Source organism: Equus asinus, chromosome 23 (assembly GCF_041296235.1).
Source record: "Equus asinus isolate D_3611 breed Donkey chromosome 23, EquAss-T2T_v2, whole genome shotgun sequence".
Taxonomy (NCBI): Eukaryota; Metazoa; Chordata; class Mammalia; order Perissodactyla; family Equidae; genus Equus; species Equus asinus.
This window is the reverse complement of record NC_091812.1, coordinates 63,354,388-63,376,114: the sequence shown is the minus strand read 5'-3', so window position 1 is coordinate 63,376,114 and position 21,727 is coordinate 63,354,388. Positions and strand designations below refer to the sequence as shown.

At 52.2% G+C, this 21,727-nt stretch overlaps 2 protein-coding genes and 1 long non-coding RNA gene across 5 annotated transcripts in view; 2 read left to right on the top strand and 1 right to left on the bottom strand.

Moving 5' to 3' along the window:
- Positions 1 to 17,395, bottom strand: part of LOC123280101 (uncharacterized) — a 79,381-nt gene extending 61,986 nt beyond the window's left edge. Inside the window, exon 1 of the long non-coding RNA XR_011497351.1 lies at positions 17,272 to 17,395. This is a non-coding gene — a long non-coding RNA (uncharacterized lncRNA). The remainder of the gene's footprint in view (positions 1 to 17,271) is intronic.
- Positions 15,815 to 17,955, top strand: LOC123280097 (uncharacterized). 3 transcript variants are annotated; one of them, XM_044756638.2, is made up of 4 exons: positions 15,815 to 17,079; positions 17,368 to 17,435; positions 17,621 to 17,680; positions 17,793 to 17,955. In XM_044756638.2, the coding sequence occupies exons 2-4, from the start codon at positions 17,389 to 17,391 to the stop codon at positions 17,947 to 17,949; spliced, it is 264 nt and encodes an 87-aa protein (XP_044612573.1). In that variant the 5' UTR covers positions 15,815 to 17,079; positions 17,368 to 17,388; the 3' UTR covers positions 17,950 to 17,955. The 3 variants fall into 3 exon arrangements, with proteins under 3 accessions (XP_044612573.1, XP_044612574.1, XP_044612572.1); XM_044756639.2 differs by having other exon boundaries at positions 15,815 to 17,174; XM_044756637.2 differs by having other exon boundaries at positions 15,815 to 17,435.
- A 141-nt stretch (positions 17,956 to 18,096) lies between these two features.
- CCL27 (C-C motif chemokine ligand 27) lies at positions 18,097 to 21,718 on the top strand. Its single transcript, XM_014857431.3, has 3 exons — positions 18,097 to 21,090; positions 21,220 to 21,352; positions 21,548 to 21,718. The coding sequence occupies exons 1-3, from the start codon at positions 21,021 to 21,023 to the stop codon at positions 21,693 to 21,695; spliced, it is 351 nt and encodes a 116-aa protein (XP_014712917.1). The 5' UTR covers positions 18,097 to 21,020; the 3' UTR covers positions 21,696 to 21,718.
- Positions 21,719 to 21,727: the final 9 nt, after the last annotated feature.

The window sequence follows — 21,727 nt, the reverse complement described above, 5'->3', positions numbered from 1 at the left end:
CCCACAGGGCTGCTCCAGGAGGAGTGGGCTCCTCATGCTTGGGAAGTTCCCTGGGAAAGCTGGCTGATCTCCTGGCTATGGCCCCTAAGGGCCTGTCCAGCTGGGAACAGCAAGTCTGTGCCACTGGGGTTGGAATGGCAGCCAGGACGCCAGACTGAGCATCCTTGCCTGGGAAGAGGGGCCATCATTAGACCAGATATTCCTCATCTGGTAACAAAAGCAGGCCTGAGCTGGCCTGGACAGCCTGGGAAGGGAGTAGTAGGGAGAGGCTGTGCCAGCCCCTCCTCACTGAGCTGAGAGCATGGCAGCTTCTTCCTCCCCTCTGCTCACAGAATAGCTGTTCAAAACCTCGCATACTGCAGGTCCTGGAGTCACAACGAGTGGGTGGGATGGGGATAGTTTGCAGGAACAACTGCTCTGGCTGGGAAGTTTGGCCTTGCTGCCTGGGGGAAATTACTTATCCATTCACGCATCCACACATCCACCCATCCAGCTGTCTCTGCCTCCATTAGACCTCCACCCACCCATCCACCCACCCCTCCACCTACCCATCCATCCATTAATCCATCCATTAAGTCAGCCATGGAGTTCACAGGTCCCAGCTGTGGACACCATTTGGACCCTGTGCCCTGCTCACCAGCAGGCAGAGGACAAACACAGGTGTCAGGGGGACACATTGCTTCAAATTCTTCTCAGTTCCCAGTGAAGCCAAGTGGAGGTCAGCCCGCCAGAGAGGCAGTCACCACCCCTCCCTCTGGCCCTTTGGGGAACACACAGATGGAGCAGGGGAGGCGAGGGTGGGACCCCGCAGGGAGGGGCTGCCAGGACAGAGACCCCCAGACACTACCTCCCTGACACTGCCACAGAGGGGTCCAGGAACAGTCAGGAGCTCAATGCCCAGCCCCCAACCCCACAATCCTGTTTCTGCTCCTCACTGTGCAACTCTGGGCAAGTCCTCTCCTCACTCCCCACCAACGCCTTTGTTGCCCATCTGTCAGGCAGGGGCAGGGGCTTAATTTTTAAGAGTCTCTCCAAACAAAGACTTCACTCCTAAATATTTGGGTCTCAGGCAAACCCCCAGCATTCACACAGGCCCCCCCAAAGTCATGCACATCAGAAATGTCCCTACTTCCTGGGGCCCCAGGGACCACCCTCTAGGAATAAAGGGAAGCTGAGGTTCCTAAAGAGAGAAAATAATCCAGGAGCTAGTGAAGCAGCTAGAACAGCCCTGTGCTGGACCCTGGAGGCCTGGAGAAGGAAGAATTTGGATAAAGCCTGAGGGGTGAACCCCAGAGCCCTGCGGGGAGCAGGCATGCAGACCTTGCCACCCCTTCTCCAGCCAGTGCCTTCCCTCCTGCCTTCCTCCCTCCCTCTTTTTTTTTAACATATATATCAAAATATTTTTAATTACGGGACTCTTCCATTCAATATGATGCCAGCCTTCTTAGTCATTGACAAAAAATTCAATTCTGGGCACGTAAGTCAAAAATTCAAACATTACTTTTATTAATTGTACAAATGAGAATAGTCTATTTGTTTCCCGGTTCTTTCCTCCCACTTTCTGACAATCTTGGATATAAGCTCATAGGGATTATCCCCAATTTACAATAGGGTTGGCTGGAAAAGTTTTCAGTTGGCTGTCTGACACTGTGAAATAAGTCAGATGGGGAAAGCCAAATACTGTATGATTTCACTCATATGTGGAAGACAAAACAACAATGATAAACAAACACATAGATACAGAGAACAGATTGGTGGTTACCAGAGGGGAAAGGGGGTGGGGGAGGGAGGAAAGGAGAAAGGGGGACATGTGTACGCTGCTGGATGGAAACTAGGCTTTTGGTGGTGAACACGATGGAGTCTACACAGAAGTTGAAACATAACAATGTACACCCAAAATTTATATAAAGTTATAAACCAATGTTACCTCAATAAAAAGAAAACAAACACCACCACGACCAAGTATTGAACACCTATGTTATATCAGTCTTTGATGCACCATATAGCTGCATTTCCCCCATATTTTCCAGTTAGTTCCATACTAAGAAAGAAGGAGGGCATGCTATAACCTCCTCCCCCACTTCCTTCTCTCTGGAAAGACCCTCTCAGGACCCACAGCTTAGGTTTTTTCTATCAATATTCTGGTTATCTACTGCTTGGGATAAAGAAATCTTTGAAAACTCTACTGAGGGCCTCACCCCCATTTCTAACAAAATGCATCATGAGTTTCAGACAGCCAACTTGAAAACCTCTCCCTCCCTTTTTTGCCCACCCCCAGTCACCAACCCTCCTGGGCACTGCATCATACCCCCTTATCTCCCTGCCAGATGCATCCGCTTAGCCCAGCAACCTGTGACTTGTCCCGCCCCACTCAAACATTCTCAGCACTCTGACTTCATCTCATCAACACCTGCTCCCTGTTTCACTGTGATGCCCTGACAAGTGTTGGATCTTGTTTGACCCCGAGTTCTGGTGGGCCAGCAGCCTACCTGCTGACCTGACAACAATGAAGCTGCCGGCTCTCTGAGGGTGGTGTGGACTCCTAGCTCCCCGACCACAATACTGGGACCTTGCTGCCTGCCTGCTTCTTTGTAGACACTTTCCTCTCTAGGGCACATGGCACTTGCTACAGGGTTTAAGGCCAGCAGCTGTGTGATACCTCCCTCCCCTGAAGGCCTGTGGTCCCAGCAGCCAACAACTGCCTAAAGGGACCTGACACCCCTGTTCAGGGAGCTCCCAGTCTTATGTCCCGCTATGTAGTGGACAAAAACTCCCTGTCCTGTCTATCGACAGAGTTCCCAGGGGAAGGGATTGGGCCTGTCCATCTCCACTGCCAACATGCCTGTGGGCTGGCACAGAACAAGCCCAGTACACATTTGATTAACAACAAATGGAACGGAGCACGCCCGTTCCCACGATGCGCCCCCACCTCTCACACCTGGAGCACATCCAGTTCTCAAGACAGTGGGGCTGCCGCTGTGGCGTGGGTAAGGGTTTGGTCAGAGCCAGCTCCAGACGGTTTCGATCATATTTTTACCATCTCAAGTTCGATTTCTCGGTAAACCCCTACCCCTAGCCCCCCTTCTCTGGTCTCCGGGAAACTCAGAAACAGCCAGAAACCCTTGGAAATAACAGTCTCACAAAGGAGCAGGGCTCCCAAGTGGGGAGTGTCCCTCGAGCCCCTCTGCAGGAAGACGCAGGCCCCTCTCTGCTCAGAGAACTTCCTCGATGGCCCTGGGACTTTGTCCACGTGGACGGACATGGCTCTGTGGTTCTAGCTAACTCTCCACCAGCGCCTCCTAGGGGCCGGGCGCGGCTTCCGTGCCGTCGTCATGCTTCGGTTACAGCTGAGGAAATCGAGGTGCGGAGGTGAAGTAACGTGCCGGGCTGCAAGCTGGCAAAGTGGCAGAGCCGGGGGTCCCAGCTGGGCAGTTTGGCTCCAGAATCTGAAGTCTTAGCCACTATGCATACTCTCTCAGTGGACCCATCTCCTAAGTAAAAATGGGGAACAAAAGGGCAGGGTCAGGTCCGAGGAAGTGGCCCTCAGGGAATAGGGAAAGCTGTTACTTTGGGCCGATGGCCAGGTGCCAGGCTCCAAGCTGAGCCCTTTGTGTGCATTACATCACTGCATCCTCAGACAACCCTAGGAGCACTGGATTACTAGTCTCATTCTATGTATGAGGAAACTGAGGCACACAGAGGTAGACTGACCTCCCAAGTTCATTCAGCTAGTGAGTGGCAAGGCTGAGGTCGCAGCCCAAGTCTGCCTGACCAGTAGCACTTGGGTTGAGGGTTGAGGGCTGAGGGCTGAGGGCTGGGGGCTGGGATGTCCACTTGGGTTGGAAAGACTTGGCTCGCTAGGAAGGGCCGGGAAAAAAAGAGAGAAGCTGGAGGCCTCAGGTAGGACCCCATGGCTTGAGCCTCCCGGAGGAAGTGGGCATGGGTTCTGGAGGTCTGCTCAGGCCTCACTTTTCCCAAGAGTGGGCAGTGGAGAAGGGGATCAAGCTACAGCTACGCCCACGTCCTCACTTCCATTCCCAGGGGAGTATCAGAGGCCAGGACCTGGTGACATTGAAAGGAAAGGAGGAATGGAGGGACAGGGCTGGAATCTGAGGGCAGGGGCAGGACTAGGGGTCCTGTGGGCGGGGCTTCTGGGGGAGGGGGCAGGCTTCTGAGCTGGGGCCTCTCTGGTGGCCTCTGAGCCAGCCTGGCTGCCACGTCTGCAGGGGAGAGCATCTCAGGACGGATGGGGTGGGATCAGACTCCTGAAGGACTCGCTTCTAGGGGCCACTTCAATCTCTTGAGGGGCCAGAGACAGGCAGGACTGGGGCCAAGGGCAAGGGCAAACACAGAGCCTCTAAGGATCCAAGCAGCTGGGAGAGTCAGACCCCTCAGCCGCTTCTGTTCTTAGAAACTTAGAGTCTCCCCTGTGCTCCCATGGGGAGGCAGAAGATGTGAGCTGCCCTGCGCCCCAACCTGCCCAAGTGGGATGGCTCTAACTCCAGCAGTTTCCACACTGCCCTACCCAGATAAGTGGACAGCCACCTCAAGACATGTAGTAGAGCCAGGACCATGCAGACAGCCCTCCAGGACAGCACGGCGGCACCACTGAAAGGTGATACCAAATGCCAGTGCCACCCCGACGTCCAGATGCCTGGGGCCCCTGCCCAGCACTCCATGTTTTAGACGGCCCTCCTCCAGCCCTCCTCCAGTCACAGCTCCAGACACAGGGCAAGAGGACACGGGGCTGAGAGGACATACCCACTGGGGGCCCATGCTTCTCCTTCTTGACCACATTTCAGGAACTGAAAGCCAGAGAATGCCCTGCCCCAGGGGCCCCACGCAGCTTCCAGAGTCCATGCAGGCCTCTTGCTCAGGTCTGTCCTTCCTGGGATGGACTATGTCACTGATGTGCACACTACTAGGTGGAGAGGGTGGCCAAGAGGTAGCTATTTGCAGGAAACGTGGAAGGAGCTTGTATCTATGGGGCGGCAGTGTCCACCCTCAGGACATGAGGCCAATCCTGGCACAAGATGGAAGGAAGGTAGGGCAGGAAGGGGAAGGGGACAAGTAGGGTACTGGACCTTGGCTGTCCCCTTACCACCTCATTCCATCATGGAACTCCAAGGAGTCCAAGAATTCTGAATCTGAACCTGGCTTTCAAATTGTTTTGAAATTAGATTTTTCAAGGTAGTTAGATAGATACATGTTTATTTGACTATTTGTTAGCTTGATTTATAACTTTTCAATGTTTAGACACATGGTAAGTGGGCCTCCACTTGTACTGTTGCCACAAAGTTTAGGTGGTCAGCCTGCCAGATTCCACCTCTGGTATCACGGCCACAGCTGCCCCTAGAAAACAGACATCACTTCCGCCACCATTCCTACCACCGCCAAAACGGATGCTCCACTAACCCTGCTCCTTGGCATCACTACCAGCTTCCTGTCACAGTCCTTGGAAGGTGCTTCTGATTGGCTAAGCCTAGGTCATATGCCCAAGTCCTAGCTGCAAAGCGGGCTGGGAAAATTAGGATGTGACCTCTGGGGATTCTGTGATGGAAGGCAAGCTCTTCCAGTGACCAAGACTAATAAAGCAGGAAATTCCTCAAACATAGAAAGGGGTTAAGGTTGTGGGCAGTGAAAAAATGATAACTACCTCTATAGTCCACCCTATGGCTATCCAACATCAACATTCATTCTTCTTCCCAACCCTAAACTTCTTAAAAATCTAAGAGTGTTACCTAACATAATATTACTTTTGCTTATACAACCAAAACAATTCACCTCTCCCGAAAGAGAGACTACTCAGGGCCTTGGCAATTACCACACCTGTCTTTGTCACTTGGGCTGCCATAATAAAATACCACAGACTGGGTGGCCGAAACAACAGAAATTTATTTTCGCACAGTTCTGGAAGTTAGAAGTTCAAGTTCAAGGGGCCAGCATGGTCAGGTTCTGGTGAGAGCTCTCTTCCTGGCCTGCAGAGGGTCACCTTCTCACTGTGTCCTCACACGGCAGAGAGATCTCTCCCTCTTCCTCTTCTTAGAGGCCACAGTCCTGTCTGATTAGGGCCCCACCCTGATGACCTCATTTCACCTTAAGTACTTCCTAAAGACCCTATCCCAGATACAGTCATGTTGGGAGTAGGGCTTCAATGTACGAATTCTGGGGGACACAATTCAATCCATAGCAAAACCCAGTTCTACTTGTGTGTGTGTGTGTGTGTGTGTGTGTGTGTGTGTGTGTGTGAGGAAGATTTGCCCTGAGCTAACAGCCATGCCAGTCTTCATCCACTTTATACGTGGGATGCCTCCACAGCGTGGCTGATGAGTAGAGTAGTCTGCACCCAGGATCCGAACCCTCAAACCTGGGCCACTGAAGCAGAGCATGTGGAATTTTAACCACTCAGCCACAGTGCCACCCCACCCCCACCCCCAACAAAATCCAATTCTAAATCCAAGATCTGGAAGTGACATCCATTCCTCCCCTAGTTTTGCTGTAATCTCATCTCCCTATTCTACCACCTGAGAACCACCACCAAGACACCTGATTGGTTAGGATAGGCTGGGTTACGCTGCAACAACAAATGCCACCCAAATCTGAGTGGCTTAAGGCAACAAAATTCTATTCCCCATGCACACCAAGCCTGCTGTGGGTCCAGGCGAGTCTCTAGCACAGCTGTGCTCCATACAGTGGCTCAACATTTCAGGCTGCCTTGATCTTTTGGCATGCTCCTTCATCTCAACACATGTTCCATGATCATTCCAGCCACGGAAGACAGCAAGGGGAATCCTTGCTTAAATGCTTCTGTCCACAGATGACACATGCCACTTTTGCACACATTTCATTGGCTGAAGTCGGTCACAGAGCCATGCCCAACATCAACGGGGCAACTGCCAGAAGTAAACCAGAATCTTCATGAGTACGAGCAACATCACCACAAGAACCTCTATTCAAGAACGGAACAAAGGAAGATGAAAGAAAAGGGCAGTGAGTGGAAGAAAGAGAGACATTTCACAACCAGGCAGGAAATCTGCATAAAAGCTACAGTCTGAAACTGGTCCTGGGGCTGAGCTGGCATTTACTACTTCCTTCCTGTATTAGTTATCTATCGCTGTGTATCAACTCACCACAAATTTAGCGGCTTCAAAAAATCCAAATTTATTACCTCACAGTTGCTGTGGGTCAGCAGTCCAGGTACAGATTGGCTGGGTCCTCTGCTCGGGGTCTCCCCAGGCTGAACTCGGGGATGCAACCTCATCTCAGGCTCAGAGTCCTCTTCTAAAGCCTCTGGGTGTTGGCAGTTGTGGTTGTAGGACTGAGGTCCTCAGTTCCTAGAGCTGCCTGCAACTCCCTGCTACATGGCCCTCTCCACAACAGGACAGTTTGCTTCTTCAAGGCCAACATGAGAGCATCTTTTGCTGCTCCTTATCTCCAGACACTTTTTTAAAGGACTTATCTGATTAGGTCAGGCCCACCCAGGATAATCTCCCTTTTGACTAACTCAAAGTCAATTGATTAGGGACCTTAATTACATCTGCAAAATCCCTTCATTTTTGCCATATGGCAATAGCTTAATCACATGTGTGATATCCTATCATATTTACAGGTAAAGAGGTCAAGGGGAACCCCTCAAAGAAGGATTATACAGGATACGCAAACCAGGGGACAGGAATCTAGAATTCTCTTTACCACCCTTCCTCTATGACTTATTCCTTTTACCTCCAACTGGCACTTCAGCCAGTTGATATTCTATGCCTGTTAAGGGACCCAAACTTTCACACCCAAGGGATACCAGCCCCTGGTGGTCCAGCTTGATGAAGGTTACAGGGGTTCTCCATTAACTTTGACCACTGGGCATGACGTCACTAGGAGGTACCCCAGGTACCCCCAGGATCACCTGGGTGCCTTTACACTCCTCCACAACCCCATCTTGTAGCAGCAGCCTTATTTCCCCTCAATAGTCAGGATTGACCTCCCAGGCCAGTGTGATAACTCCACATTCACCCCGTGGCATGAGAAGCCCAAGCCAGATGATAGCCTTAGCTTCCAATCTAAGAAAACCACTCCCCTTCCAGAAAAAACGAATGAGATGTTCTGCACACTAGAAAAACGTTCTTCTCCACTGTCCTTCAGGATCACCCTGAATGGAGCTTTAACATTATAGTGGTCCACCACAAGCTAGTCCAAGCAAACTGTGCAGAACCATACAAGCCTGGCTCAAAAATGGCTTTGTGGGTCAATGGCCATAGGGAAGTTTCCATGGGCTATAGGTGTGGACTGATGCAAGGGTGGCGATAACCCAGGAATGGGCATGCTGGGAGTGTAAGCACCCTCACTGACCTTGTACAGCATGGCTATCACCACTGGATCTGCTGAGCTAAAAGGCTGAGCAGCAGAGGCTGGCACTGCTACCACCTTTACCATCACCACTACCAAAATGGATCCCTATGGTCTCTTCTCCTTTTCATCACTAGCTCCAATTTACAGTCCTGAAGGGTGCACCTGATTGGCTGAACCAGGCCACGGGACCACTCCCTAAATGCAGGGGGAGTGAGAAAGTGAGTATCCAGCCTATCAGGCTTTTATGTGGGAAAGAGGTTCAAATGTGGTCAGTCAAAAACAACACAAAGGTCTGCTACAACATATAAATAAAAGAACTTCAAATTGGATATATGTATGAAAGACACAACAAAAAAGGCTAAGAATGATAAAAATGGGAAGAGATGGCAACGACATGTTTTACATTTAAATAGGGTGGTTAGGGAAGGCCTCTTTGAGGAGACAATAGTTAAGCTAACACCTAAAAGAGAAGTCAGCCGCTCAAGGAGAAAAGACCAGTGTGGCTGGAGTATAGTGGGCAAGGAAGAGAGGGTACAAGGTGAGGTAGGCCAGGGAGGCCGGGGTCGCATGATCCGAGTCTTTACAGGACACAGGAAAGAGTGCCAATTTTGTTAAGGCTATGAAAGACGTTAGCAGATGAGTAACATGACCTCATTAACAGTTTAAGAAGATCCTCCTGGAAGTTTTGAAAATGAGTTCTATAGGGCAGTGGGAAGGTCAGAGGGCTCTTCCAGTAGTCCAGGAAAGAAACGATGCTGACCTGACCCAGCTGGTGGCAGCTGGAACAGAGGAGGGTTCTCGACATACTTGTGAAACAGAACAGCAGGCTGAGCTGATAGCTTATATTTGAGGCCTGAGGGAAAGGGGAAAACCAGGATGACACCAGTCTGCAGGCCCAAGCAGCTAGAGGGATGGTGGTGACATCCTCTGCAGTGGATGACTGGAAAAGGAGACCAGCTGGGAGGGAGGTACTGGGAATCGAGAGTTTGGTTTGAAATAAGGTGTCTTTGAGAAAGCCAAGAGAAAATCCCAAACAGGCAGTTGGTTCTACAGCCTGGAACCCGGAAGAAAATCTGTACGTCACTTCCAGTCCTTCTACCTCTTCTTTCCTTCACTCTGGTTGGCCACCAAGTCATGAGCTTTGTGCCTCTTTATGTCTGTGGTGTCTGTGTCTCCCCAGCCCCACAGCTACGGCCAGCCCTGGCTTCAGCCTCCCTCCTCCAGGCAGGAGCAGTACCTGGGCTGGTCATCCCCACGGTTCCATCCTCCGGAATCTTTCCAAAGATAGATCTGACCAGAAATAACTTCCCCAGTCCACCTTCCCCGCACACATAGCTTCTCTCCCCACTTGCCCTTCCCCCACCTCACCCACAGTGGGATTAATCACAAACCCGATCCCTCCTCTGAGCCTTGTGCTTGCTTTTCATTCTCCCTGGAATGTCCTCCCTCCTGCCTCACCCATCCTCATGGCTCTACAGAGCTCCTTCCACCCTGCAGCCTCCCCTCTGATCCCCCAGGGCACACCATCTCCAGCCACATAGGTCACCTTCTGCTTTGTGTTCAGGGGCCCTTGTTTCCTGAGCATCTCCCAAGCAAGCTTAGCCCAGGCTCAGGAACCCTGGGGCTCAGAGTGGCCCAAATTGCAGGAAACAAAGGAGAGGGGGTGTGTGGGAAATCCTGACAGTGGTGTTACTTCAAACTCCAGAGGGCAAGAGGCAGGGAAGGGGGGTGTGCTATTGCTCAAGACTTCCCCCATCCTGGTGTCCCGTCACCTCCGGAAGTCCTATGCAATGTGCCACCCACACTCTGAGCCTGCAGGGCCAAGCCTTCCCTCTGGCTGGGCAGGGACCCTCTGGATATGGACAGAGGCTTTGGAGAAGGAGGTGTGAAGCAGACCCCTTCCCAGGATCAGGGACTTTCAGGAGCTGAGTCATCTGGTTTCTTGCTCATTTCCAGCTCCTTTCTGGAACAAGACAGCCCAGCCTCCTCAGGCCAGAGCTCCCCTTCCACAGGCCATGAGTCCCATATCCCCTTTCTCCTATATGCTAGACGCCCTCTGCAGGCCCCAGGAGGCTGAGCCCAGGCCAGGAGCCCCATATCCCATTTTCCCTGTGCAATGGATGCCCCCTGCAGGCCCTTGGAGGCTGAGAGCCACGAAGGGATGGATTGACAAGCAGTCAGAACACATGCTCACACAAACACACAAGTGCTGACACCCTCATCACCCACATATGTCCATACCCACCCCACACACAGGCATACAGTCAATCACTCACCTACATCAAGGACACACCACGGACATTTAAGCATATAATCACAATATAGACACAAAAGCACATACATGATTACACATACACACAGTCATGGCCACAGACACACAAACATACATGGGCACAATCTTTCCTCCTGGAGAGGAGTGTTTGTTTAGAAGAAATAGGCTGAAAAGCCCCCTGGGGAACGGGTGATATCCTGAGTGGTGGACTTCATAAGAGGGTCCAGCTTCCAGGTCTCATAGGGCCAGTTGACTGGGGAGCCGTTTGTTTTGCTGGGAACTAGAGTGACTTTAGGTTTGGAACAGGGCAGATAAGAGTTAGGGTAGAGCTTCTAGAAAGAGAAATTTGGAGTTGGCAAGAGCTTAATCTATGTAACTTGTATGCAAGCTCATTCTTAGAAGCTGGGCTCCTGAACTCAGCAAGCCAGACTGAGCTGTCCTCACCACATCCCGAGATGCCCTAAAGAGAGAGAGGCCTTCGGATACTGGTGATACATGGTAGGTGATGAATGAGAAAGGGGGACGGACCGAACTTTCACCGACTGCCCACTGTGAGTCAGGCACATGTCCTACCTCACTAGATATATATTATTCCCATTTTACAGATGAGGAAACTGTCACCTGTTCCCTGTTTATGTCCAAGGTCATAAAGCCAAATTCTAACACAAGAGTCTGAGGATGAAAACCCATTGTTTCCGCTACATTAGTAATGGCAAATGCAAGGCATACATGTTCCCACTCCCAACTCATGTTCTCAACAATGACAGGACGTATGCATCTTCCCCACAGATCTATACCAAGGCTCAGCAAATTATGGCCCCTGGGCCAAATTCAGCCTGCCACCTGTTTTTGTAAATAAAGTTTTATTGGAATACAGCCATCCCTCTTCATTTACAGATTGTCTATGGCTGCTTTTTGGCTACAACAGCAAACTGATTAGTCACTACAGAGGCCAGCAAACCTTTAAATATTTACTATCTTTTTACTTTTACAGAAAAAGTTTGCTAATCTCACCCAAACCCAGCCTTAGAATTGGAGTTGGCAACTGGGACAAGGCTTACTGCCTTTGGTATCTTAGCATTGAAGGATGGTCAGATAAATAAATGAATGGGATGGATGGATTGATGGATGGCTGGATGGAGAGATGGACAGACAGACATATATAGGTAGTATACCAGAGTTTTGCTCCAAATGCCAATGTTCTGCCATTTATAAGCTGGGAAACATTGGGTAAACTAATCTTTCTGAGTTTTAGGTTTCTCATCTATAAATGGGGATAATAATACAGTAATCATTATTCAGAGCTCTTTCTCCTGCAAAAGACAAAAACCCAACTTAAAGTAGCTTAAGCAAAAAGTTATATTTGTCATATCACATAACTAGATCCATTAAGATGATTTAGTCTACTTCAGCCCTACTTGATCCAGGGGTTCAAAAGATGTTATCACCATCTCTTAACTTTATTTCTAATTCTTTGTGTGGGGGCCTCATTCCTGTTATAGACAGGTGCTCTTCCAGCAGCAGCAAATATGGCCACTGGAAGCCTCAAGTCTAGATTTTTATAGTGAATGATCTAAAATAGAGACCCTCTTTCTCCTAACATCAAACCCCATGAAAAGCTCTGATTAAGGAGCTTGTGACACATACTCAGTTCTTCAGTATATTACAGTGATGGGGAATGGGGTGCTCTGATCAGGGTACTGTGGTTGACAGACCCACCAAGACTATACGAAGCAGGAGAGGAGCTCCCGAAAGGAACCTTAAAAAGGAGTATAGAACAGTGTCTGCATGAACAAAAACATAGCTTATGGCACTCTACTTCACAGCTTTGTCATGCAACAACAAATTTAAAGTATTTAGCAGGGAGCCTGGCACATAAGGATCAACAAATGTTAACTATTACCATAAATGATAGATAGATAAATGGACGCCTTACTAGATGCATAATGGTTGAACATACAGATGAATAAGTGCAGATGAAGATATGAAAAGACAGATGAAAGGAAATATGGAAGAAGGAAAAATGGACCAATGAAGAGACAAAGATGGGTGGACATATGGACACATGATGGATGGATAGATAGATGGATGGATGGATGGATGGATGGATGGATGAATGATGGATAGATAAGCCAGAAAAAAATGGGCCCACAGTTAAGTGTGTCACATCATATGCTCTACGGCTGGGAATGGGAAACAGAATAGCACTCCACAATTAGTCTTTCCTTAGAGGTCTCCTCCTCTGGTCTCTGTCTCTTGGATCTCTCTCATCAGTTGGGAAAAGTATTTGCTCCCCTCTCTCATCTCTAGATTCCTGGTCTGTAAACTGACCAGCCTCTTTTTCCTCAGAAATCCCCTCGTAATTCTCAGGATAGGTAAGGCATGGTTAGAAGAAGGGAGTGTTCTAGGCCAGGCTTATCTCAATCTATTCCTCCAATTCAGCTTGGAACACAGGAAAATGTGTCAATGGGGAGAGGGGCAGTACTGGGTGGGCCAGGAGGGTGAAGCCCTAGAGTCCCAGGATGTGAGGTAGGGGAGCTGGACCTGCTCCCAAAGAACTTTCCCTTTACCTCTGCTTGTCCAAGGGATGAGTGAGTCTCAGATGATGGATGTGGAAGCACTGAGATAGGCCTACGGAGACCTGGGGAACCTGGGAGGGGACCTTCTCCAGCCTTATCCCGCTTCTTGTGATTGTCCTCAGGGAATCTAGGGGACCAGCTAGGTCCCATCCTTCCCACTCCAGGTGTCTTAGGACCACCGAGAAGAGGTGGAGGTGAGGAGAAACCTGGAAAAGAGGGAGGCACTCTTTACTGAACCTCTAATCCTGAACCAAGCCCTGACCCCTAGCCTTAAGTCTGATAGTTCAAATACCTCGGAGGAGATAACACTGCAAACCTTCCCTAAGGGCAACAGTACAAACCCTCCTTCCTTCTTCCAAACTGCTGATTGCTGAGATTCTCAGAGCTAAAGACAAGGAGTGAGAAATGGGGGAATGGGGACAGGGAGGCTACTGAAGAGTTATGAAAGGGAAAAAAGGTTCTTCCAGAGAGAAGGAGACAGTGGGGAGCATATCCAGTGGAGAGGTATCCTGCGACCAACTCATGTACTGCAATTCAATTCGGACACTAACTACCCAGAGTTAGCGTTAGACTCCACAGGTTTAAGGGCACAGTCCCAAAAAACCTGCCCCCACTTGAGCTGCCAGCTACAAGTGGGGTCCCCAGGCCACCTGCATCTCTGACCAACCAGCTACAAGTCCTGGATGTTCTCACAATGCTCCTCAGGTTCAATAATTCACTGGAGTGGCTCACAGAACTCAGGAGTGCTACACTTACAATTAGTTTTTTACAAAAGATATAAACCAGGAACAGCCAAATGAAGAGATACACAGGGCAAAGTCTGGGAGGGTCTCAAATGCAGAGTTTGCACACTCTCCCCACGGAGACACACAGAGCACATCACCCTCCCAGCACGTCAGTCAGTATGTTCACCAACCAGGAAGATCCATGAGCTTTGGTTTTCATTGAGATTTCATCACACAGACATGAATGAATTGTTGGCCACATGACTAAACAATCTCCAGCCCTCCTCCCCTCCCCGGTCAGGCTGGCTCAAAGCCCCATCTCTGCAATAACATGGTTGGTGTTTCTGGTGACCAGCCTCCATCCTAAATCATCTCATCCCTTAGCATAAACTCAGGTGTGATCCAAGGGGCTCATAAATAACAAAGATACTCCGATTACTTGGGAAATTCTAAAGATTCAGAGTCTCCCTCTCAGGAACCAGGGACAAAGGCCAGACAAATTCTTTATTATACAACAGAGGGAAGAAATTTCTAGGCACAGAAAATAAAAGCTTCAGGCAGCCATAAATAGGAGATAGCCACAGCTTCACACAGGCTCACACATGTACACTCACATGACCCTCGCCATCACACTTCTGTTCACTCTCCCCCATCCAGCCTCACACAGTCTACACAGGCTCCACACAAGCAGGACTCCCACAACCCACACACATGCTGCTTCCAGAGGTTCTACCCATCTGTCCGTCTCTATCCATCCTCCATGGCCTCTTGCGTAGCACTGCTCCTCTTCTCAGCGTGCTGACTTCTCGGTTTCCCCTGGAAAGGGGAGGGGGTAAAATGGTAAGGTGAGGGGTATAGCCAGGACCAGCACACAGGTCTCAGGGAGTCTGTGAAGGAGACTGTGAGTTCAGGTCAACACCCAGGTCTGACAGTGTCTGTGATCCTGAGAGTGTACATGTACCACCAAATGGGTATGCCCTCGTGACCGTGTGTCCCTGTGCACTGTGGGTATATCTGTGCATTGTGTGTGTTCCTATGCAGACTACACATGGGCTTGTGTGGTGTGGGTGTGCCTGTGTCCTGTGTGTGCTCCTAGGTGATGCAGATGCACCTGTGTCCCAGGTGTTCCTCCACGTATCAGTGCCTGGATAGATCCTGGGCCCTGGCTGTCCTTCCCTCTGGAGGCTCTGTCTCCTCCAGCCAGGGTTTCCAGAGGAAGAGGACAGTGCACACAGGTGGGGGAAAGAGGAACACTAAAGCTATGGCACTGGACACAAGTGTCCTGAATTCCAGTCAGGGCTGTGGCCTTCCCACCTCAAGCCCTAAGGCTAACACCAGCCCCAGGCTCTGAGTGATGCCAACTCTATTTCTTGGTGAACCAACACTCACTTCTTGGGAACATTTTTGGTGCCTTTTTGTTCCTATCTCCTCCTCAAGGATGACTACAGGACACTGTTTTCTTGTGGGTGGGACATGGAGAGTAACGGACCTCCCTCCCATTCACCTCCTCCATCACCTCCACCTCCATTCACCATCTTACTTCCCTGCTCCCTGCCGAGTCCCCTGTCACAAGAAAACCCCTGAAACAGGTTCCCAGATGTGGTCCTCGGCTCTTCCCATCACACGACAGCCTGCCAGGAAGCTGGGTTCCACAGCTCCATTCTCTCTGACCTGACTCCAGGTTCACCACAGTGAGAGGTCGCCAGCTCTGTGCACCCCTACACCAGCCCTGGGTGGAGCGCATCATCCGGAGACTGCAGAAGAACTCTGTAAAGGCAAGCCTGACCCTCCCCAGTCCTGCCTCCTCCCTTGAGCCCCTGCCCAAGACTCCAGCCCATGGCCTTGCCTCTCCTTCCTCCTCCAGAGCAAGCGCCACAGCAGTTAGCCCATGACAGTCCCGGAGGAGGCCCTGTGTCTGAGTGAAGGGATGTGAATCACTGTGGCCCTGGGGAACCCAGGACCAGAAGGAGGTATCAGGCCTCCAGCTCCCCTGCACCAGACCTGACCCAGCCGGGGTGGGGCCCAGAGTGTCAGTGTGAGTACGAGTGAGAGTGAGCAGGTGAGGGGGCAGGAGCACAGCTCCTCCTCGCCCAGACTGCAATGCTTCCAACAAAGGCCGCTGGCACCCACCGATCTGCGTGTCACTTGTCTGTCTGTAGCCCAGGCAGGGGAAGACAGGTCTGAGATGGAGAAAGAGGGTGGGATGAGGGGAGGGAGTAGGTGTATCCATTCTCCACACTTCAGCCTGAGGGAACTTCCGCTTCCCTTATTTCTGGTCACTCTGTCCCCTACCGTCCAGCCACAAGGCTCCCTCCACTAGCCGGGGCAGCTATTTCCAACCTCCCACACTGGGGTAATTCCTCTTTCTGGGCTTTGCCGAAGCACCATCTCCTTCCCCCAGCCAGTCTGCCGCGTTTATTGTAATGATCTGATGGTCCTTTTCGATCCCCCATCTCCAAGCCAGATGGCAGCGCTCTGAGGGCAGAGACTCCCTCCGCTTGTCTTCTCTACTGATGTAAGCCCAGGCCCAGCACAGTGCCTGGCACATAGCAGACGCTCAATAAAGATTTGTTGATTGAATGACTGGAGGAACAAAAGTCACGGGAAGTAGCTCTCAGCTCAGAGAGGAAAGGTTGCGACCCTCTGGCCATTAAGGGACCTGGCCCAGGCCACTCAGCCGACAAGTATTCTGGGGCCTGGCCCTTCTAGACTGGGCCGTCCCTGGAGACCTATTCCTCCTCAGCCCAGGGTCAGACAAGTGCAATGGGGCCGACAAGAAAGTCCATCCGCAGGGCAGAAGCCAAAGGCGGCGGGCGGGGATTGGGGAAACAACTTTGGACGCGTCCCAAAGCCCTTTTCTGGCGTCTCCCAGGGTGGGGCGCCAAACTCTGACGCCATCCTTATAAAGCGGGTCCTGTGCCCCGTATCTGATTAAGAAATCCCGACTCCACCCCTTCAGTGACAGGCCTGGCCCCACCTCCTCGCTTGACGTTCCCTCTCCGCCACCTCTGAAGAAAGGCTGGCCCCGCCCCTTCCGGGTGACAGGCAAGCCCCACCCGCCGCGCGCGGAGTCCCTGTGACGTAACCGTAACGGCAGTTTCCGGGGTGGAGCCAGGGAGGGCGGGAGTTTAGGCTGCGCCGACCCTCAGCCCCCCTCCAGGTGACCTCAGCCCCCGAAATTCTTCACCCGGGGCCCCGAATATCCCAGCCCCATGACCGCCCAGCCTTCCGCCCTGAGTGCCCCTCGCCCCCGAGGTGACCGACCTCCTCATCCCTTAAGGTCCAGTGCCTCCCAAACCTCCAATCCCACCCTGTCCCGATGTGGCAACTGCGGCTTCCCGGGGGCACCTACCTCAGATTACCTGGGAACAAGTCAGACCGGTCCCGGGAATGGCCGAGAAGGGGGCCCGGGGCTGGGGAGGCCTTGATCCATCGTGCCGCTTCCCAGGAGACGTTCGGAGCCCGGGACATGTCGGGATTGAGGAGATACGAGGTGGCGCTGGAGGCGGAGGAGGAGTGAGTGGAGGCGGCTCCGCGGAGGAGGAACCCAGCCGCTCCGGGGGGGGGAGGGCGCGAGTTCCCCGCGAGCGGGAGGAGCGGGGGGCGGGGCCTCCTGGGGGCGGGGCCGCGAGGGGAACCGAGGGGCGGGGCCTGCGGGGTCAGCCTGCCCCGCCCGGCCCGCCTCTGCCCTCTCTCCGCAGGATCTACTGGGGCTGCTTCTACTTTTTCCCCTGGCTGCGCATGTGGCGGAGGGAGCGGAGGTGAGGGGCTGCGATACCGCGGATCCGCCCGGTGCGTGGACGCGGCTCGGTCTCGGAGGGACGATCTGGGCGTCCCCGCCCCTCCTCATGCCAGTGTCGGGTCGCCCCACAGCTCGGCGCACCCCCGGGAGCAGAAACTGGAGCCTCTGCGGGGCCTGATGAGCTGTCTGTCAAACGGGCTGGGCCCTGCTCCCCAGCGCTCCGGTCGCGGCCTCCCCCGCCGCACGCCCGCCGCCACTGCCCAGCCCGCCGGTGCATTAAAGATTTAAACCGAAGTCCGCCGTGCTGCCCTCCTGACTCTTACGCCGCCGCCGCCGTTCGGGCTGGGAGCCCCTCTCCAGGCTGACCAGTTTCCTTAATGACAGGGCCTCCCCCAACCCCCCACCATAGGGTGCCCTTCCATGTAAAGGCCCCCGTTATTCCCAAGGATCCCTCGTCAGTGTCAGGCATCCTATTAGTATAGTGACCACCCCCCCCCCCCACACACACACACACGGCGGGAACTAAATAGTCTTGGCCTAGTCTTCCAACTTATCCCCACATTGATGTGTTCTCACTACCCCAGCTCTCTGCTACCACCTTCTTCCTAACCAAGACTTTGCCATTTGTCTGAAGAATCTTCTTTTCCTGGGAGTGGATCTAAAATATTTTAAGCCCAGCGTTGTAGGAAGTAGGCTGTAAGAGGAGAGGAAGATTCCTAGAAGCTGCCTCACTCAGCCTGCCAACAGGGAGTGACTGAGACTGTTGGAGATCTTTCCTATAGTTGATACCCTAACTTCCGGCTCCTCCAGTCTGATCCCAAGTTTAAAGACGCTTGGCATCAGCCCACCTAGCAGTTCTTGCTACCTCCCTAGGAGAACCCAAGAGCCACTGCCCCCTGCCATCCCTTTCTGTCTTGTCACCTAGTGAGCCTGCTTTCAGTTAGGGACTGACCCTAGCCTAAGAAAGGGCACCAGAGGATTAAGTTAAAGAGACAACAACCCAGTTTGTGGGTGAGGGCAAAGCTAACTTTCAGCCTGGGGCTGCTGCTGCCTCAGCAGGTTGTGGCTGGAGAGAAGAGTTGGCCCTTTCTTTGGAGAAGGCAAAAGAGAGAGAGATGGGTGCATACCAGGAAGAATTCATTTCTTGCCTTCTCAAGTCTCTGGACTGACTGGTCCAGGAAAGACAACAAAGTATGTGGCAGATGGCCAGCTGATGGAGCAGATCTGTGACAAGACAATGGCACCTCAATGGCTACACCCAAGTTCTGAGGCACAAATCCAGTCTGAAGGGTGGGAAGAGAGTCCCTAAGGCCTCTGTACTAGAAGTTCAAGATGAGTGACCTCTGGATTGTGGCCACCTTCAAGAACAGACCTGGGCTCTTGAGCCATTGCCTCACAATGTCCACATGAAGAACCCCATCAATAGTGGAGTACCCTGTACAGCCCTGGGCCTGCACCTCACCAAGACACTCAGAATTCCTCCTGAGTACCCACAACACAAACTCTGGGGAAGAGCCTTCAAGCCTCATCCTGGACAGGAGGGAGAAGCTTGAGTTGTTCAGCCAGAGAGGGGGACTAGTCCCTACTCTTGGAGCTGATGGTTGTCTCTGAATTGCTACAGCAGCCCTGCAGCAGAAAGAGATGCCTAGGGAAGGTGCGCATCCCTATTCCAAGAGAAGGCCTGCCCCATAGAGCGTAGCTGGCCACAGAGCAGAAGGCTGCAGAAGGCACCCCTGCCACAACCAGATAAGAGCTGGATTCCTGGGTTATGACTCCGTTTATGTTTCAAATACAGAGCAGGACTTGAGGGTTGAAATCCCCAGACCAGGAGTGGGAAATTCTTCAAGGTGCCAGGGGCACTAAACTTAGCAGCTTGCCCTTACCCTAGGCAGTTCCCAGCTTCCTAGAAAGGACAGGAGGAGGAGGAAGAGGAGGAGTTTTACACTGGCGGGGTGAGAGGAACTGGGGAGTGAGGGCTGGGTATGGGATTAGGAGAGAAGGGACAGAAAGGAGATGGGAGGTTGCGGCTTTAGTAAGAGGATGGGGTGCAGAGGGTGTAGTGGTTGTTGATGAGGTATTACAAGACCTGGGTGGGGAGGGGGGATGTTTCTCCAGGCCCACAGTGGAGAGAGGCTGGAATTTGAATAAAACAAAAGAGAGGTAATTGAGCTCTTGAGCCTGATATCTCAATAAGCCAGAGACTGAGTCTGGAAACCCCAAGCCCTTGCTGGCAAGAGGCTGGCATGTCTGGGACAGGACTAGGCAAAAACAGGAAAGTAAGGGGCCAGCCCCAGGGGCCGAGTGGTTAAGTTCGCACACTCCGCTTAGGCGGCCCAGGGTTTCACCGGTTCGGATCCTGAGCACAGACATGCCATCGCTCATCAAGCCATGCTGAGGCGGCGTCCCACATGCCACAACTGGAAGGACCCACAACTAAATATACACAACTGTGTACTTGGGGGGCTTTGGGAAGAAAAAGGAAAAATAAAATCTTTAAAAAAATAACAAAAACAGGAAAGTAAGATTTCTTAGGTCTTTTACTTGTTTGGCAGCAGCAACCTGGCACTAAAGAACCTTTTTCTTCCCTCATCTGCCCTCCCTATCTACCCCATCCTTCCTCCTTGTCTCATCTTCCTGGGGAAAACAGCCCCCACCTCTGCCCCAAGGCACCTGCAATACCACGACAAGGGCTTCCTCTCAGCTTCCCTGAATGTGACTGACCCTAGCCAAGACTCCTCCTCAGCCAGAAGGGCCTGCTTCGGGGACCAGTTCCCATCAGTTTCTCCTGATAAGACAGGCAGGCTAGGGCAGGAAGTGGGGACGGGGAAATGAAGGCAAGTCGGCACTGGCCTGCCCTCTGCTCCCACCCCACCCACAACTTCCCCATCAGAATTTGTGTGTGCTAGTATGCTTGTGTGATTGGATGATTGTGGAAACACAACTGTGTGGTTGTGGGACGCTGAGTATAAGGCAGGGCTGTGTGATTCCGCCTCTAGTTGTCTGACCATGCGAGGCTGACCGAGGGATTGAGGTGCTACCGTGATTGAGTAGCTACGGGTATGTGAGTGTCAATGGCCATCACTGGATGCCACTGGGGATCCTTGGCTGCCCTTACTCACTGTACTCTCAGTCCCCATATTCTGCACTATCCCTCTCCCCAGCTTCTCTGCCCAGGGCTTAAGAACCCAGGGGGAACAGCATTCCTAGAAGAAGAAGTGATCTGTGGCAATTAGGGCCCAGGAGTGTCACAGGATGAGTAATACATTTCCACCTGCCTCTGACTCACCTGGTGCCCCAGGTGAAAGGCATCTAGATAAAAGGTAGGGGAAGAGCAGAGAGAAGGACCCAGGCTGAGCAGCATGAAGGGGCCCTCACCTACCAGCAGCCTCCTGCTGATACTGTTGCTCCTGAGCACAGACCCTACAGCAGGTGAGTGTTTGGGGGTCTACAAGGCCAGGGGTCTGGGTGAGTGGGATGGAGGGAAAAGGGCCTAGAGTCCAGCCTCCAGCTGTCTGAGGGACAGGAGCCCTCTGAACACATGGCCCTGTTGCCTCCTAGCAATTCTGCTGCCACCCAGCACTAGCTGCTGTACTCAGCTTTACCGACAGCCACTCTCGAGCAAGCTACTGAGGAAGGTCATCCGGGTGGAAGTACAGGAGGCTGATGGGGACTGTCACCTCCAGGCTATCGTGTAAGCTTTGACCCTGCCCCTAATACTGTCCCCTGACTCTGAATCCAGTCCCAACCCCTGATGCTGATCCCAACCCCAGCCCCAACTGCTAATTCTGATGTCGACACAGGTTTTCATTTGGCCTTTTCCCCTAACCCCTGGACCCCAACCTTGTCTCCAAGCTATGACCATGACTTTGGACCCTTCCTTTCCCAGGCTTCACCTGTTTCAACGCAGTGTCTGCATCCACCCTCAGAACCGCAGCCTGGCCCAGTGGTTTGAGCGCCAAAGGAGGAGGCTCCAAGGGATTGTGCCCAACCTGAATTTGGGGCTGACAGGGAAAATGGGCCAGGGCCCCCAATAGCCAAAATAATAAAGCAGCATTGGATAGTCATC

Bases quoted from the DNA above. Each gene is read 5' to 3' on its own strand.
- LOC123280097 (XM_044756637.2), top strand. From the start codon at position 17,239: ATGTGGCAACTGCGGCTTCCCGGGGGCACCTACCTCAGATTACCTGGG. The intron at 17,436-17,620 runs GTGAGTGGAGGC...CTCTCTCCGCAG, and splicing joins GCGCTGGAGGCGGAGGAGGA to GATCTACTGGGGCTGCTTCT. The intron at 17,681-17,792 runs GTGAGGGGCTGC...GTCGCCCCACAG, and splicing joins ATGTGGCGGAGGGAGCGGAG to CTCGGCGCACCCCCGGGAGC.
- CCL27 (XM_014857431.3), top strand. From the start codon at position 21,021: ATGAAGGGGCCCTCACCTACCAGCAGCCTCCTGCTGATACTGTTGCTC. The intron at 21,091-21,219 runs GTGAGTGTTTGG...GTTGCCTCCTAG, and splicing joins GAGCACAGACCCTACAGCAG to CAATTCTGCTGCCACCCAGC. The intron at 21,353-21,547 runs GTAAGCTTTGAC...TTCCTTTCCCAG, and splicing joins TGTCACCTCCAGGCTATCGT to GCTTCACCTGTTTCAACGCA.